General features: G+C 42.9%; 1 protein-coding gene across 1 annotated transcript in view; it reads right to left on the reverse strand.

Annotated features, from left to right (window-relative positions):
* Positions 1 to 780: 780 nt before the first annotated feature.
* erf (Ets2 repressor factor) overlaps positions 781 to 18,031 on the reverse strand; it is a 31,612-nt gene continuing 14,361 nt past the window's right edge. Inside the window, exons 2-5 of the mRNA XM_063899576.1 lie at positions 14,755 to 14,989; positions 9,087 to 9,199; positions 5,612 to 6,501; positions 781 to 5,381 (exon numbers count right to left, since the gene is read on the reverse strand). Coding sequence (XP_063755646.1) covers positions 4,782 to 5,381; positions 5,612 to 6,501; positions 9,087 to 9,199; positions 14,755 to 14,989 — 1,838 coding nt within the window. The 3' untranslated portion in view covers positions 781 to 4,781. The remainder of the gene's footprint in view (positions 5,382 to 5,611; positions 6,502 to 9,086; positions 9,200 to 14,754; positions 14,990 to 18,031) is intronic.

An 18,031-nucleotide genomic window follows, 5' to 3' on the forward strand; every position in this document is an offset into this window, starting at 1 on the left:
ACTGGGACATGTCTCGATGCTTTAATGTTCAAAAACTCTTTATTTTTCTCAACCTGCCTGTGCTGCAGCACCTCTTTTCACCCTCTGTCTGAAACCAGAGCCCAGTCTGCTCTGACTGGTTAGTTGTCTGGCTCTGTTTTGATTGGTCAACAGCTTCGAGATGTCCCAGCCCTTAACCTATCAGATACAATGTGTTGGAGCATTAGCCAATAGAAGCATAAGTGTTACTTAGTGATGTCACTATGTTACATAATTTAACAAAGCAGTATGAGAGAAACTCCCTCTGGAGAGAACTTTGGTATTTTAGCCTTTGCAGACCATTTACATGCACTAAAACCTATATAACACACTACAGGAAGGGGAACCCGAAAATGGCAAAATACAGCCTCTTTAAAACCCAAAGCAGCAAACCTAGATCATACATTTGAAATATGTCCCTTAAGTATTTTTCAATAAAGTCATTTAAGGACTGAAGCTAAAGCAGCAAAACAGTAAATATAGTCTATTACTAGTCCTGCATATCAAATATTTAGTGAAAGTACAAAAGTATTTAGTACTACATTACATTTAAAGTACCATAAGTTACGGTCATTTTATGCAGAATTGCCTATTTCTTAAGTTATGTGTGTTAGTTTACTGGATTATATTTAGTTAGAGAGTAAAGTACATTTCAAGTACCCTAAAATCATACTAAATTAGAGCACCTACAATAAATATAGTAAGTTCCATTCCACGGCTGAAAGAAAGTTAACAAATGAAAGAAAGACAGGAAAACTCACATCCATTTTTACCTTTTTTTAATGAACCCTGATTATTGTTTAATTACAAATGAAGATGAACAGAGAGTAGAGAAACTAGTACAGGTGGTTCCTCCGTGATAAAAACAAAAGTGTCCGTCTCTCCTCTGAGTGACAGCTCACAGTCTGGTTGGACGTGAGAGGAGAGATGGAGAAGGGACTCAAATAATACAATGGTTAAACAGTACAAAGCTTTTTTTCTTACACAATGTTCCAAAATGGAAAAAAATATATATACAACATAAAAAAATGTTCTCCTACTCATTGTCATGTGGGGATTATCTGACCCTCCTCTTGTCCATGTTAATATGGTTATAAAACAAAGACTGTACTTAAACTAATTGAAGTTAATGTGAAAGAGTGGAACAATAAACGTACAGAATTCATGGAGAGGAGACCGGGCCATGGGCAAGAGGGTACAAAATAATCAAAAATATTCATGTTAATAATATAATAATTACAAGAGTAACAGTAATATGTCTGAAAAAATACAGAAGAAAATAAGAACAGCATTGAGGAAATGAAGGGGACTTTTGGGGGAACAGTTGCTCTCTTGTGTTTGAGACCATGACAGGTAAGGCAGCACAGGTGCAGCAGTGCGGTACGACTCGCTGTTTCTTCTTTACCAGACACACTTTCAAACTGCTACATTCTATAGAGCTAAAATATGTTTGTTTTATCTGGCACTTAAAGCGATTTTTACTGAAAGAAAATGACAAAAATAAGAAGTTTGACACTTTTAATGCTGATTTTGTCAACAATTGAAAGGATAGATTTAGTGTTTTTGTGCCTGGTGAAGAAAAAATTCAAAATAAAGTGAGCCGGACAGGGTGTGTAGACGGCATAACCATAGGAACCACACATACACAAGTGCACGTACACACGGCGCAAAATGAGCGAGTCAGGTTATGGGAAGTCCCTTTCTCTCCACTCCGCGCTGAGGTTTTGTGATGCCATTTCCTCTGTGTGTGTAAGTGTGTGTAAGTGTGTCTTTGGTTTGCCGTCTACTCCAGAGAGACTGCGGGGGCGTCTGATGTCACGTGTGATGTCATGTTTCCCCTTTTATTCTAGCCACAGCAAAGCCTCACTGTAACCAGGGCAGGGTGTGTGTGTGTGTGTGTGTGTGTGTGTGTGTGTGTGTGTGTGTGTGTGTGTGAGAGAATGGGCAGGGTTCAAACACACCCGGTTGACACAAAGCCGCTGAAGTCCACGCTCCAACCAAAGTCCAGTCCTATCAGCAGCTGCGGTCCTATGAGGTAACGCGAACCTGAGCACCTGCTGTCGGCCAATCAGAATCCTAGCATTTAGTCAGAACAAGCGAGATCATAACCAGCTTTACATTTGGACCTGTGCCACTTCGGGGTTTTTTTTTTACTAGATCGGGGTCAAAAAGTGTACTCAGGTGTTTATTCTTGGTGGGGTTCCACTATATGTTTCAAACCCCAGCAAATCTGCTACCCCAGGTATGGTGAAACAAACACTCTCACCGACAAAGTAAATACAATTCGACCCAGGTGTGGTTAAAATTCAGCTCACTCCTTTATCCTCGTCTCCTGAATACACAATAACTGTATCTTTTAATATTTGTACAATATAAATATAAAACTCTGACACCATAGGCATTTGTCACTGCAGCTCAACGGTCAAGAGAAGGCAAGGGTGAGAAGGCAGAGGCTGAATTATACCGGTAATAATATGCCCCGTTAGAATATATACATATCTTTTACCGTTTAAAAATAGTAGGATTTTCCTGATTTGTATCAAATGACCATATTGAAATATAATATTTGAATTCAATATATATTTAAATAAAATATATATGTGTAGATTTACTTATTCTGTATCTCTCTTTTACAAAAAACAGAAGGCATGGTGGTAGTGTGTGTGTGTGTGTGTGTGTGGGTGTGTGATAACATAATCAGCTGGGGGATAGCGTGATAAAACTCTTTGTTGGCTTAAAAAAAAAAGGCACAATCTTATTTGGGATACTTTGTTCATTAAAATGGTTTTTTTTTTTAATAAAACGTCATAAAAATAAGTTTCTCCATATCTCGTTTTGCCTGAGTTAACCTTGATGCTCGACATTCAGTACATGCTTTCTCTCCCCTCGACCAATCGGATCTCTCCCATCATCGCTTCTCAGAGCATCACGTGAACAGATACCACTGTTATCACCAAAATACAGAAAGTCCTCAGATCACTGCAAATGCCCTAAAATACTGTCTGTGTCTTTAGACCGAAAGAATAGTCTTTTCAAAGTAAAACAAATGGGGGGGGGGGGTGCAGAAAAGAGCTGCAGATCTGTGTGTTCGAGGCAGGCAACACCACGAATGCCCTCAAACCCCTCCAAAGATTGTACAAAGTCACAAGAACCCTGTATCCTCGAGGCGTGGGGTTTCTTTTTTACACCAGCGTTCTACGCACACACATTGAGGGACAAGTGTGTCTGTAATTACAGCCTGTCAAGCTGCTGCTTCCTCAATGAGATAAAAAGGAGAGAAAGATCCGGCTTTTTCTTTGAAGACCCAGGTGTGTTTTTCTCTGTACCCGTCCATTCGCTGGCTGACTAACATCTCATGTGGCAAGTCAGTTCATCACATCTCCCTCCTCCATCGGGCTAAGTCTGACCGTCTTCAAAATGTACAACTCCAGCCTCATGTCTTCAAACCCTGTAGTGAATGAAGAGCGTGGCCTTGCTGCAGCCTCACCGTGTCCAACGTTTCCTCCTGGAGAAAAGGCCGTGATTGGAGAGTGTTTTCTAATGACCCTGTTCAGTCTGTGAGGCCCATCGGAACAAGGCCCCCCCCCCACGCTGCCCTTCTCGTAAACGACTGCTGGGTGACGGGTCGGACAGAGAGGCACTTCTGTAATCTCTATCGGGACTGATCAAAGTGTTTTGTTTAAGTAACAGTAGGATCTGTCTGTACAAGGTGAGGAGATCTCCCGCTGCACAATGCAGGCTGCCTTTAGGGCGATTCACTGCACCCTATAAACAAATAGACCCGTCATAAGTACATCATCTGGGCACAGGCGTGATGTGAGGCAGATTTAACTGGCGCTATGAGGGTGAGGAAATGGCAATGTGCAATTCCTAAGAAAAGAGCCTCTCTCTGTGGGACTCTCTTGTTAAAAAGTTAGTCAGAATGAAGTTTGAGTATCTTTCGATGTTGTCACAGCAGAAACACTGTCTGCTGTTCATGTTTGATGGGGTTGGCTTGCAGCACATTAGAGGCTACACACACACACACACACCCAAGTGGAATGGTCCGACACAGGCCATAATGTCTGGTGGCTGACGGTACTCACCAAAAGGGTGCTGATGCTGCTATAACAGTGACAGGTAATTATGAAACATCTTGTTTTTACTACAATGTGAACATGTAGATGTAACGCATGTTGGACAATATATGTGGTTTGATTTTAAGATTTTTAGGCACGTTTTTTGGGCTGTGAAGTGGGTAAAAAGTGCCCAACAGCTCCTTTCATTATGGATCAAAAAAACTATTTCCTACATGACACTGACTCAGACAAAATGTAACTGTTTCTATAATCACCTTAAAGTCACCGTTTCCATTTTCCAGCTGCATGCACACTACTGCTGTCACACAACCACAAGGCATTATGGACTAAAACTATAGGGTGCTGCAGGGATGATGTTTTTAAAAGATGATGAGGTTTCATTTAGCCACTTTTTAGGAACCAGCTTTGAAGGTTTAATGTTTTAAGACATGTACAACCTTCCAGTTCACTAATGAGGTATTCTGCTGATGTATTTTATGTCGTAAAACAAATGTGAAATCTCTTAAGCTGGTGTTAACCACAGGCCTTACTCCAGGCTTCTGAATAGCACAGTAAAATTAAAAAGGGACCTGAAGGGCAAAAATGCTTTCCAGGGGTTTAGGACTCATTCCTGCTGCACTCTATAAGTATGTAGACTAGACTCAGGGGGGGTGTGTTTTGACTCCCCGGTGTGTATGTTTGTGTTCAGCAGCCAGTGTTTTCCAGAGACAGCTGCGCCGTGGCCCTCTGCAGCTCTGAGCTCGCTCTGCGCTGGGTGGGAGGCGGTGGCAGCATCAACCCCAAAATAACACCTCCCGCTTCTCCTCTTCCTCCCCCGTTCTCCGCCTCCCCCACTTTCTTCTCCTCCTCTCTGTCAGCTCTGACTTTCTTATCCTCCGCCTCGTCCCTCTCTCCTTCTGCCTCCATCTTCTGGTCCTCGCTCCAGCGGCGCTTGAAGCGCAGTTTGAGCGGGATGCAGGGGCTGATGGGAGCTGCCTGGCCCGGCTCACTCTTCAGGTTGATCAGGGGGAAGGCCTGGCTGCTGCTGCCGATGGGGGGAGTGGCGGGAGTCTTGAAGACATCATCGTCGGGGTCTTCTTCAGGGTGACTGTGTGGAGGCGCGGAGTGGCTGCTCCCGGTCCCGTTGGCCCGGAGATAGCTGTTGAGCTGATGGTGATAGTGATGAGCTGTCGGTGTGAAGATGCCACCCTGCTCCTCCTCGTCACTGTGATTGAGTTCATCTTCATCGCTGATGTCGGTCACCTCAACCTCCTCTTCTGACTCAATGTCTGATATGGGCTCCACCTGGAGAGGAAGAACATTTCACAGCATGAGTTTTTTTATTTATGACTCATGCAAGATGTTATTCAAGCTTCAAATGTTTCAGAGGCATTTCCAAAACCATTCCGTAGTGGAAACACTACATCCTGTGTGTGTGTGTGTGTGTGTGTGTGTGTGTGTGTGTGTGTGTGTGTGTGTGTGTGTGTGTGTGTGTGTGTGTGTGTGTGTGTGTGTGTGTGTGTGTGTGTGTGTACCTTGATCTTAGGAGGCCCTGCAGCCACAGAGGAGTTGATTATCTGACTGGACCCTGTGAATGAGGAGGACTGGCTGGAGGAAGAGGAGGACGAGGCAGCAGCCAATGAGCTCCCAGAATCCCTCTGCTTGCGCCCGAGCGGTGGCGGCTGCAGCTTGAACTTGAACGGTGATGGGTGCTGCTCCCTCTCCTCGCCGCCTGCCGCCTGCTGGTTGAGCGAATGAGAGAGCGGCAGGGGCGGGCAGTGGAGGTGATGGGCAGCCGGCTTCTCCAGGGTGGGGCGGTGGGGCTGGGGAATAATGATGTTGGGGTAGTGCAGGAACGCCCGGGGGCTGAGGTGGTAGTTGTAGACGGACTGGGTGTGGGCCTGCAGGTAGTGTTTCATGTCCTCCTGGTTGAAGGAGAAGTGGGAGCCCAACATGGGAGAGGACATGGAGGGAGAGGGGGTGTAAGACATGTGGGGGGTGGGGGTCATGGAGAGGGCTGGGGACAGATTTGGGCCCAGCAGCCCCCCAGGGCCGGGCAGGGGGGAGACAGGGAAAGGAGACAGAGAATCTGGGTGCACCCTAGGGCCGTGCCTGCCGAGGCCTGCTGGGTAGATCCTGAAGAGAGAGTCGTGTGGGAGGCGTGGGGGTAGCAGACCCCTGTAGGCCCTGTCTGGCCCCATGCCACGCTCGTCGGCCCCCACGGCCTCCTCCAGCTCCGAGTTGGTGGAGGTTCCGTCGCTGCAGTCGCTCACAGAGCCGCGGGCCATGCGGCGAGCCACACTGCTGAACATGCCGGGGCTGCGCAGCTCCTCGCTGGAGGAGAGCACATCCGAGGGTGTGGAGGGGGGGAACCGGAAGTGGCTGCCTCCGGTTGGCACAGGAGGGGCACTCTGAGGGACCCGACCTGTGGGGAGAAACAATGGACAGGTTAGTTGAAGACATACTTCAGATTGCGAACAGAACAGAATCAGGTCACAGGTGTTGAGATGGGAAAGACGATCATTGCCTGACTTTTCTGCCCGCTGAATTATGGGATGTATTTGATCCACATTGGTCTGTAAATAGGGTTTCACAAAATGCACAAGGACGTAGATCTTGAGTGATCTCCCTCTATATCAACATTGTTAACTTAAATATTTCAGAAAAGTAATGTGAATAGAAAACAGGCTCCTAATCGTAAAGAGAGCCAAAGTGAAACTTCATTTAAAGTTTCCTTTTCATTAAGTAACCTCGCTACAGCAGTCCTGATTTCTTCAGACAGAGAGATAATAGAAAGCCTCGATAAGATACTGTATTGAGTCACAGGAGCTAGTTGAGTTACCGGGCTCAGCGGCGACGTTATTACCCCTGTTCTTTGGAATATACAAAAAGGTACACAGTTTTTGTCTTTCATGTCTAATGGCGGCAGTGTATGAGTTTAGTTTAGCTTTGTGGAGGTATCAGTCTCAGTTTTCTGCATCAACCCGTATGAAATGGAGTAATGACGTGGTGTAAGGATAATCCAGAACATTGCTTCTGGTAGGAGACGCTACTGTTCAAGAAATGCCATTGACACTCAAGACAGATATCCCAACCATGGACAAATAAAAGTAAAATATCGGCAAGAATAGACACCACTGAGCGAGAGTGGTTGAACCAAACCAAAAATAGGTCATATATGTCCCATATCTCCAACTATTTTACCCAGAGGGTCACAGGCACACAGAAAGAAAACACTGCGTTAGAGAAAGCCACAAGTTCCCTTCTCTTTCAACCCCTCCTCTCCCTCTCTCTCTCCTGCCAGGGAGACTGTGGCAATGCAATAAATTCTTGGCATCCGAGCACGTGCCAGAATTAAATATTGGAAAAGTCGTTCTTACTGCCATCACAAACATGGGTTGGGTTCCTCTGTTTTTTCCAGTAGTGCTGACTGTGTGCGGGTCTCTCCATCTAAAAAGCACACATTTCACAGCAGCTGTGTGTGTGTGTGTGTGTGTGTGTGTGTGTGTGTGTGTGTGTGTGTGTGTGTGTGTGTGTGTGTGTGTGTGTCAAAGGATAAGGACAAAGGACTGCGTGTGTGTTTATATCATGTGTATGTTTGTGAGCGCCTATCGATCCAGATTGACGTGGGCATGTGTGTGTGTGTAACCGTCGTATGAAACCATCATATCACAACATGTCAGTGTGTGGGCCACATCACACGGAGGCTATAATTAAAGTTTCGTGCTGCACTTATGTCACCCAGTATCCAACGCTCCATATGGGCTGTGTTTACACTGGGTGGCCGGGATCGGGACGAGAGGAGACTTCAGAGGAGAGGAGGATCGGGATAAACGGGGACGTGGCACACTGATGTCTTTATAGGGGCCCTATTCTGCTCATTTTCAGGGTCATATTTGTATTTTTAGCCACTCCTGTGACATGTCTCCATGCTTTAATGTTCAAAAAGCTCTTTATTTTCTCATACTGCCTGTACTGCAGCACCTCTTTTCACCCTCTGTCTGAAACCACAGCCCAGTCTGCTCTGATTGGTTAGCTGGCTGGCTCTGTTGTGACTGGTCAATGGCTTAGAGATGCCCTGCCCCTTAGCCTATCACATACAATATCTTGGAGCGCTAGCCAACAGAAGCATGAGTGTAACATAACGATGTCATTATGTTACAGAAGTAAATAAAGGAGTCCAAAGAAGGCGTTTCGGGGGGGCTATATAACACACTACTGGAAAGGGAAAACCACTAGACCGAAATCATTGTGTCTTATTGAGTTTTCCTTGCAAAACTACTGGTAAATGTACTTGATGTGAATCTATTTGCATTATAATAAATGCAGAATTTATGTAGATAGATATTTACTGACCAAGAAGGGCTACCAAGCTTCAGTAACTAAGGTTGATCTTTGGTAAGTAAACTTGTAAGTTACTGGATTAATGCTCACACTAACATTTGAAGGTATCAGAAACATACAATCTTTGAGAAATAACCAAGCTGTTTCTTCAAAGCTGCCCTCATTTCAAATCAGATCAATGGTGGACTGCAGAGCACCAACAAAACATCAGATGTTGGCCAAAGAGTATTCAGCATAAAAACGGGGAAAATCTGCTACAAACAAACATTGTTTAGCAATTGTTAAGTCATTTCATAAATGTATTTCACTACGTTTTTGTCAAAGCTTTCATGAATACAATCTGAAAGTCAAGCTCTGAAATGTGAACCCGACATTCATAGACACCTGAAGGCCAAAAACATTTTGTCAGTCCTCCAGCCTACGCTGCTTGAACAAGTCCTTGTTAAGTGTAATTAAACGATCTTGAGTGAAAATAACCATGAACCTCAGTTGCTAAGGGATGTCTCCAGGGCAGAAAATTAAAGAAAATGGTACTGAAACAAGAAAAAGAGACTCTCCATGATTTAAAGAAATGTGTACTTTGTTAAAAAAAACCGGAAGTGCTTGTTTATGATAATGATTTTCCAGTTTGCTATCTGTTGTTCAGTTACATAAACGTGTACATACCAGAGCCCATGTCGATGAAGGGGTAGTTGACCAGCACTAGTTTGTTGAAGTTGAACTTGTAGGTGAACCTCTTCCCTTTGGTCTTGTGGAGGATCCTTTTGTTGTAGTAGTATCTAAAGAGAGACAAATGAGTGAGTTAGCATCTGAAATACATCTCATAGAAGTTAAACATTTAAAACCCATTTAACAGTATTCCAGCTGAAACCACAAACCAAAGACAGACTCCTCATGCCACAGAATGACTCAGTGAGTCACTGTAACCCAATTTATCAACAAATCACCAGTCTATTATTTCCCCATAGACCAGAATAACCATGTTGGACCTTTAGTAATGTGGGCGGGGTCAGCTACAGCATTAAGGGTCACTAGTTATCAACAGCCAATCAGATGGGCACTTTCTTGTAACCCTAGGACTGTGAAGTAATAACTGTACGTGAGCAGTTCTGCAGAGTCGTGAAAAAAGGAAGAAAAGATCAGTGGAGGCATTAGAGAAACTTTCAGTTGGAGCCCTGTAACAGTACAGTGGCTGTTGATGGAGAAAAAAAACTTACACACAATGCAAGAATAACATTTACTAAAGCAAGAGCATCTTCACTTTTATTCTGTGGACACCAAGCTTTATCAGGGCTTTCTTTTCTTAAATGAGATTCCAAGTCTGAATAGATGTTACCGTGTCCTAACAGAATGTGACTTGATGAGCGTCAGCAACAACATCTGTTTGAATATGTATATTGGAATAGAAGGCTAGCGGGGCACTGCTCCATTTAGAGCTGGACTCTTTACGGATATCGGTCTGAAATTGCCACACTGGACAATGAAGGGCTGATAAGGGTCCCTCAGACAGCCACAAAACATCTTTGTCCGTACCAAACTGATTTTCTATCTATCTGACAATTACATTTGGACCACCAAAAATGCACAACATTTCCCGCGATGGGCAGCCTTCAGTGCCAGTGCTAGAACAAGTTTTTTTTAAATGCAAAGCAGTACGAGACCAAATACAGTGCTCACCTTTCCTTTCATTTAATAAAGAATTATTGTAATTCGCCAAACAAAAATATGGCTCATCCTGTTTTTATTCCTGTGTCCTATGTACATGGCGCTATAGATTGCTCCAAAGGGTTTCATTTCTTGAGAATTTTTTGTTGTTGTATTTAAATGGAGTTGAGAGATTGACAAAGATACCAACCCCTACCTGAGATTTTATGAGTGTTGCTACAGATTATAGAAAACAATGTTATATTTGAGAAACCACAATGCCGTTCAAGGCACTACCTGCATGGTAAGTCTACATTACTCAGCGTACAGTGCATAATTAAACACGCTGTGCACTAGGGGAACACGTGGTTGGACTGAAAATCTCAATGATTACCTAAGGAAGTGAGACAGCCACTCTGATTTAGCCTCAGTGAGGCGGCTCCATTATTAAGAGAGCATTAGTCATCATCGATACACAGAGCCATGTAGAGGAGTGAATGGCTGCTGCCGACAGCTCATCTAAAAGATAAAATGGCTCCCTGTGACTCACCGGCAGCCTCAGGACCGAACCACATTCATATTTCTTTATCTGAAAACTTAGAAATCAGTGTCTCTCATTCAGCGGACACTGGCCTTCATTCTAGGAAATATAATACTTCATTAATCACTGCCAGTAAACGTACAAAAGGATATGGATTTTTCTTGAATAGAAAGTTGTAAACATGTCTCATTTGGACATTATAACTGAGCTCTTCTCCAGCAGCAGAGATGATGATCATCCATCTAACTTCATCACACACAATTGAAGCACCTCATAGATATGTATTTTATATATTTAGAAGTCAAAGAAACACCATAACCTGAAATTAAATCCCATCTTTTTCTTGGCCTTTCAGCAGAATCAAGTCAAAAACATTATATTGTAATTACAGTGTAGTTAATATTAGTTCCACAAAGCCTGTCACTAGCAGAGACACAGTAATCACAGAAATGATATTTCTCACTCTGACGAGGCTGGGCCCAGCTGTGTCCCTGCTTCATTGTGATCCGAGCGTTAGTCACTGGATTTTGGTGCGTAACAGAACAAAATAGAGCAGGAGTGTGTGTGTGTGTGTGTGTTTGCCATCCAGACCCTCAATGACTCAATGAGTGAAGGGCCTCTTCTGATAGACGACTACTACGTACGCCCACACCCTCACATGTTACACAGACACACACAAATGCACAAAAGGAGCAGGCTGACACACAGCAGACACAGCTTCCAGAAAGATGAATGCAGCAAACATCCAAGTAATGAAAGAACGACTGAGCTGAGTGTTCACGTTAAACTGCTTTAAAGTTTGATGTGCTCAGTGCACAGTATTACCGAACAGTTTAGTCTCTTTGAATGTTTATTCTTTAAGCTTTACATTAAAGTATGTTTTGCAAAATAACATTGAGTTGAGAAACAACTTAATTTATGACCTGAAAAACAAAGAAATGCTAAACAAGTGTTCCCGTTAGCCGGTATTTATCAGGCTTTCACCGGAACGATCTGTTGAAGTCTGCTAAATGTGAATCTCTCCGTTCAATATATTCTTTGTGTTAAGACTAATAACTTTTTACAGTTTTGTAATTGTAATTTTAATTTAGTATTGACGGTTTTTTTATTGGGTGAGATTTGTAAGAGCCCATGTATCATTAAAAAAAAACTACATGCTGTCACTCGTTATGAAGCCTTCCAATCAATTGTTCTATATATTGATAAGAAACAAAGATAATATTTGCCTAGGATTTCTCCCACTTGTCCAAACCATTGAGATCTTTCCGGACGTGTTGACCTTTTACCAATTACTCTAACCGTAACGCTGCTACACGCACTCGGAGGAAAGCAGCAGTGTTAGTGAGTGGGCGTTCACAGCATCAGGCCTTTTTGTGCAGTAGAAGCTGGAAGGACATCATGCTCACAGACGTGTGGATAGATGGATGGCACTCTGAATGAGTCCGGGAGGAAAAGGCCACGCACATACATGTGAATGGAACGTACACACACACATACAAACTCAACAGTACTGGGTCAATATGGGACAGCCTGTCTCACACACCGGGCCCAGGCTCGCTGCAGGCCTCCTGCTCTTTGAAGACCATTTGAACTTCCTTCAAATAAACTAGAAAGGACTGACTGTATAGACTCGGCCTCTCTGCATCATGCACGCACGCACCCAGATGTGTATGTATCAAAAGATGCAGCGCAGCATCAATCAGAGACTTCACATCTTTCTTCTTAAGGCGTCAGTATTAATTAACAGCTCATATAAAAGCTTTACAAACCACAGAAAAGACATCCATGACAAAATTTGGCTCCAGCTGCTCATTGATGTCACGGAGACGAGAGACGGAGTAACGGCTCTTGTATGAAAATGAGTTGTTAGGTTGCTATTAAATCTTGGTGGGCTTAACTCTTAATCAAGCATACAGGCTGTTATTAGACTAGGAGAGAAATAAACATCTGGGTTGCAATAAGGACTCCTGATTGAAGAAATGGAAATCACAGTTTCCAAATGTAATATCAATTAAGCAAATATAGATGGGTTCTACTCCAAACCGGAAACTAAGTCAATATAAATAAACAATCACTGCTAGACATACCACAGCAGCACGATATTGTAAAAAAACGGACACTGCAACATTTTCTATACTTTTAAAATAGATTTCGGATGCGTTCTTGAAACTGTTCTTAAATCTTTATCTCTGAGCCATTCCAGTGTCTGTTGAATTCCAACACAGACGAATGTTTTCAGTAGATTAGTAGAGTAGAGAATACAATTTAAAAAAAATCTACTTAAAGAGAAAATGATAATGCTGAAGTGGTCTCTTTTCCCCCGGAGCTGTATATAGTGACTATTTGCTTTTAAATGAAAATCTTTGGTTATCACTTAAACAGAAACTTAAGATTCAATCCGTTAAGAAGTGTATACGGTTTATGATGAACCGGTGGTGGGCTCGCTTTAATGGTTGGTCATTTTTGCAAAACACTGAATTGGCAATGAACATTTTTTGATTTCCCTTTGAATCAAGCAGTCATTCATCAAGCTGTTGCTGATGATGCTGAACCATGTATATAATGCGGCCTCAAAGCACACATATTACATCTCTTCTGCCTGTAACAATGTTTTGCACTCCGAATTTTCACTGTTGAATGAACTAACTGACTGATAAGCAATACAGCAAATTCAAAGTGTAACATCAGCACCATATTTAAACAACAACAACATTTGAGCAACCTGTGTCTTTAAATACTGTTACATATGAGGCTCAGTCAGACAAAAAAAAGGTTTAAGCAACAAACAGGACGCAGATGGGCCGGAGGAGGGCTGACATATAACAAAGTGTTAAGTGTATGTGCGTGTACGTGGGTGTGTGTGTGTGTGTGTGTGTGTGTGTGTGTGTGTGTGTGTGTGTGTGTGTGTGTGTGTGTGTGTGTGTGTGTGTGTGTGTGTGTGTGGTGATGAGGCAGTGCAACTAGTCATCACCATGGACAACTATAACCCACACCAACCTACAAAACAGGAGGCGACATCGATGACTAGCGGTGTGTGTATGTGCCAGCGTGTGTGTGTTTATGCACAGGAACAGACTGGCGGCTAAATAAAACTCGACGGCATCCCACATGTGCTCCGTGGAGGGTGAAGGTGTGTGTTTCTAAATATGCTGTCACCCTGGAGTTCCAGCACGAAGTGAGGATCACGACGAAACACCTTTCCTTTTTTTCCCCCGTACAAATTTGACGCCAATGTAATTAAGAACAAATGTACCGCAGAATTAGGTGACTAGAGAGAATGCCTCTAACTTTGAGATCATTGACATATATCCAATACTAATGGTAAACATGGAGGCTTCAGCGTCTTCAAATCTTCATTATCATTCTGCGACAATTGTGCTTAAACCTTTCCCTATGACTACATCAGCAGAATCTTTATAAATAAATGTCAGCTTATATCCCCACATTACCTCTCGTGCTATTATTCAGCACTTTTTTGAAGGCCATTTAGTGTGAAGATTGTTCAAAACTGAGACTCATTTCCGAAAGCAAGTCTTGTTTGAGATCTGATGGTTGCGAAAGGACACACTTATCCTCAGCCCTACTGTACTGATATCCTAGCCATTATAAATTGGATGTTTTTTGTTTTTTTTAAACCAGTCTTGTATGCTATGTTGAGTTCATCTGGAGTTCAAAACATGAGGACTCCAGATCCTAAATCTTGAAATTGACCAGTCTGGGCTCTTTGCCATTATCTGACTCCTGTGGTGTGGATACCTCTGAAGAAAGTCTGATCTAAATATAAAGCTTAAACAGTCCACACCTGTCTCACTCAGGATGGGTATTACCTTTCTTACTCAAGCCAAAGGAAGTCCAATGTTTGTTTTAGGTGTTAATATACCAACAAGTATCCTCAGACCAGGCTAGAGCTAAAGGGGCCCCAATTTTCTTTTAACATTCTGTGTTTTCCCCAAATCTCTGTGTGTTTGTGTCTTTGAATATTGACACCTGTGTAGGGCTGCACAATAAATACAAAATGGATCAAATCAAGGGGTGAGGGTTTCTTCCAAACCGTGCAGCCATAGATGAGAGCATTTCTTTCTGCAAGCGAGTGTTTTTAATATTTAACCTTGCGTCATGCATCTTTTATTTCCCCCACTTTAGTCTCACCTCAGAGCTCGGCTGAGCTTGTCGTAGTTCATCTGCGGTTTACACTTCCTGGCCCCCCACAAGCGGGCCACCTCGTCAGGGTCCTTGATGACGAACTCCCCGTAGTCTCCCTGCCAGGCGATGACATCATGGTACTCCTCTTTCCTCAGCAGCTCCAGGATGAAGTGCCAGAGCTGGATCTGTCTGGAGCCTGGGCTCGACTCGGGCTTGTAGGCCCAATCCGGAAAGGCAAACCCTGGGGGACAGAGGAGAGGGGGGTTAAAGCAGGAGGATCATAAGCAGGGGCCAATTCTAAGGAAAATGTGGTTTTCACAGCTCCTTAACGCTGTCCTTTTTCTTAGTTATAAGTAATTAGTGCACTCCTCCTATGAGCCATTATCCTACTAAAGCTGTCGATCATCTCCTTTGCTGCTCTTCTTCTGGTTCCAGGATCCACACCATAGGGAAATAACTGCTTGTGTTTGCAGCTTTTAATAGTCAGGAATTCATACAATGTATTTGGCTCTAAAAGGCATGTAAGATTTTGCAAGAAACCAGTCAACTGGCATCCATTTTTTGAGCTTGAAGGTTGTCTTTTGTGTCAGTGGAGATAAAAGTGAAACCGGTTCCTATTTCAGTAAAGTAATATATAATACAGCAATGATTTAGTACAGAAGAGTGTTTAAGGTTACAATCCATGGGACTGTTGGGCATCACAGAATCAAGAGAGAGAATTACAGCTACATTTCACTCTATGGCTCCTGTGCTCTATAAGCACTGGGAATAAATCCATTCCCAGAGACCGCAGTCATATCAAAACTTCACTGCTAGTGCCATCAGAGTTAGAACATCAGCTCTGTGAACAGATAACCAGGCCTTGAGATATGTGCAGACACAATATAAGCTTTGGTTTTATAACCAGCATCAGAATACACGCTTACACAAGCACGCACACACACTATTATCCAAGAGTTAAAAGTATAGGCTTTGAGTTGTAAAGCAGTGGGCAGCAGTAAAAGACTCAACAGAACTTCAACACAAGGCCAGGCTGAGGGGCTGCATAGCAAAGACCTAGGGAGACACACACGCGCACGCACACACACCTCATTAGGACCAGATGTGTCTTGGCAATCAGGCTGAGAAAGCAGAGGGTGGGAAACATGTGGGCACAATATAACAATGCTGAATTTGGTGTGTGTGTGTTTATGCAAGTGTAAAGAAACACACTATCCTAAATGCCGAGGTTACAATCAGTTTCCCACACTCTGCAGGGTCTATCACATCCATACAGCAGTGACTTTTAACAACGATACCCTCAAAGCTGACTATGACACCAGTTTGATGTGGCCTATTAACCCTAGTATCAGAGGCAGCGCATGACACCGTGTTGCTGATATAAAAAGGAAAGCCGTTGCATCATACCGTATGTAATCAGTGTCTGTACAGGCCCACTAATCTGACATATTAAACAGGGATTCTTTACATTTCTTAAGTTCTTTTATTGCCTCGTCAACATTTTGATAGGAAACTGCTGTGGGCCAGGCCTATAAAACTGAAAATAACACCCTAAAACAACTTAGCTAAAGAACAAAAGAAGAGCAGATGACTGGAAATAAAAAAACAGAGGGGAAAAATGAAGTTGTAAAACAGTTACAAACAAAGAAGACACACCTGGCAACTATAGAGTGAAGTGAACGGGATCTGGATATGGTGCGCAGATGGTAATTAAATCAATTACGACTTTTCCATTTACACATTGTGTGCCCTGGTTTTCTGCACTGTGTGCTCTTTTAAAAATAGGTTGGGAAAAAGTTGAGTAGACCAAAAAAAAGGGCAGGTGTCAGATCATTAAACATGTACAGTGTGGCTGATATTTACTTCAAAAGAGTCTGAATCTCACAACTACCACCAGATCATTTTTGAATTATTTTTTCATTTGTAGCTGCTGGAATTAACAGCTACTTCTCCACAGTGGATCAGTTACAGCAGCAAAAACTGGTGGTAGCAATCAGTCTTTTTGTGAAGAGACGACTACAAAATGAGCTGTGACATTCCTACCTACACCCAAAAAAAAGAAGGACTCTGCTGATATGGATTGTAACGCACTGATATGTTCGATCAGGTTTTGACCAAATACGTGCATTTACAGCCGTCCTGAACATGTGTTTTCCCTTAATCAGATACAGATGGCATTTTAATAGCAGGTGTAAATGAAGTCAAGAGAAGTGAGTCATGGAAAAACTAACCCAGTCGGACACGAAGCAACAAAAGCACATTATCAGGTGTGCAAAGTGCAAGAGTGTGTCTGTTACGTCCATCAACAGTAATACTAGCCGTAGTACTACTAGTAGTAGTAGTAGTAGTAGTAGTAGTAGTAGTAGTAGTAGTAGTAGTAAGCTATACAAAGTAGTGATTGAAGTGGCAGAAATAGTAGCTGGTTTAGTAAAAATGCACTTAAAGTGGGAAAATCGTACCACATCGATGAGAACACTGCTCCTAGAGAGCAAGCAACATAAATGCACTTGCAAATGTAATAAAACAATTGTATTTACAATGCAGGGTTGCCTTATTACAACAGAAGGTGTAATACAACTCAAGTGATTGTGCAATGGAGGCATATTATTATTTAATAGTGCATAAAGGAGTCTGCGTATTGGCTCCAAGTTCTTAACTTTCAGCAAACGTAACCTCTTGTTGCTCCCTTGTGATTAACGTCTTGCTGGATAATGGAGGCACACACACGTTGAGTAACTGAAATCTGCTTCCCCCATAGAAGAGAGAATTTTGTATGGGAAACAGAATAATGATAATTCAATGCGCGACTCTTCAAATTGGCAAATATGGTGGCTTTTAGTATCACATCTAGCGCCTGTTTTTTTCTGAATGCCACACTCTTACAGCAATCTTACAAAAGGCCTTAAGGAGGAGAACAAAATATCCTGAAAAACAAAACCGAGTCCTGGTGACTAATAAATCACATGCTGCTATCTGATCTCAGAGAGTGAGCCAAAAGACATCCAAGCTGGGCTGTGATGGTTGATAATAGCCATTTGAAGGCCTGACTACCACTGGGGTACGAGCATATGATTCATGCAGCAGACAGTGAGGATCTTGTGACACAGACACAACACACTGCTGTATAATGGGGTACACACTGCTGAATGCTGGGGGAAAAGAAGTTGCACGCACTATAGTGTACGCAAACGCACAATCTGACGCATACAACGCACGACAGGAGATTATTAGATCTAAGTGGGCGGGTTAATATCTCCCTCACACACACGCAGCACACATGCAC

This window comes from Eleginops maclovinus, chromosome 13, assembly GCF_036324505.1.
Source record: "Eleginops maclovinus isolate JMC-PN-2008 ecotype Puerto Natales chromosome 13, JC_Emac_rtc_rv5, whole genome shotgun sequence".
NCBI classification, from domain to species: domain Eukaryota; kingdom Metazoa; phylum Chordata; class Actinopteri; order Perciformes; family Eleginopidae; genus Eleginops; species Eleginops maclovinus.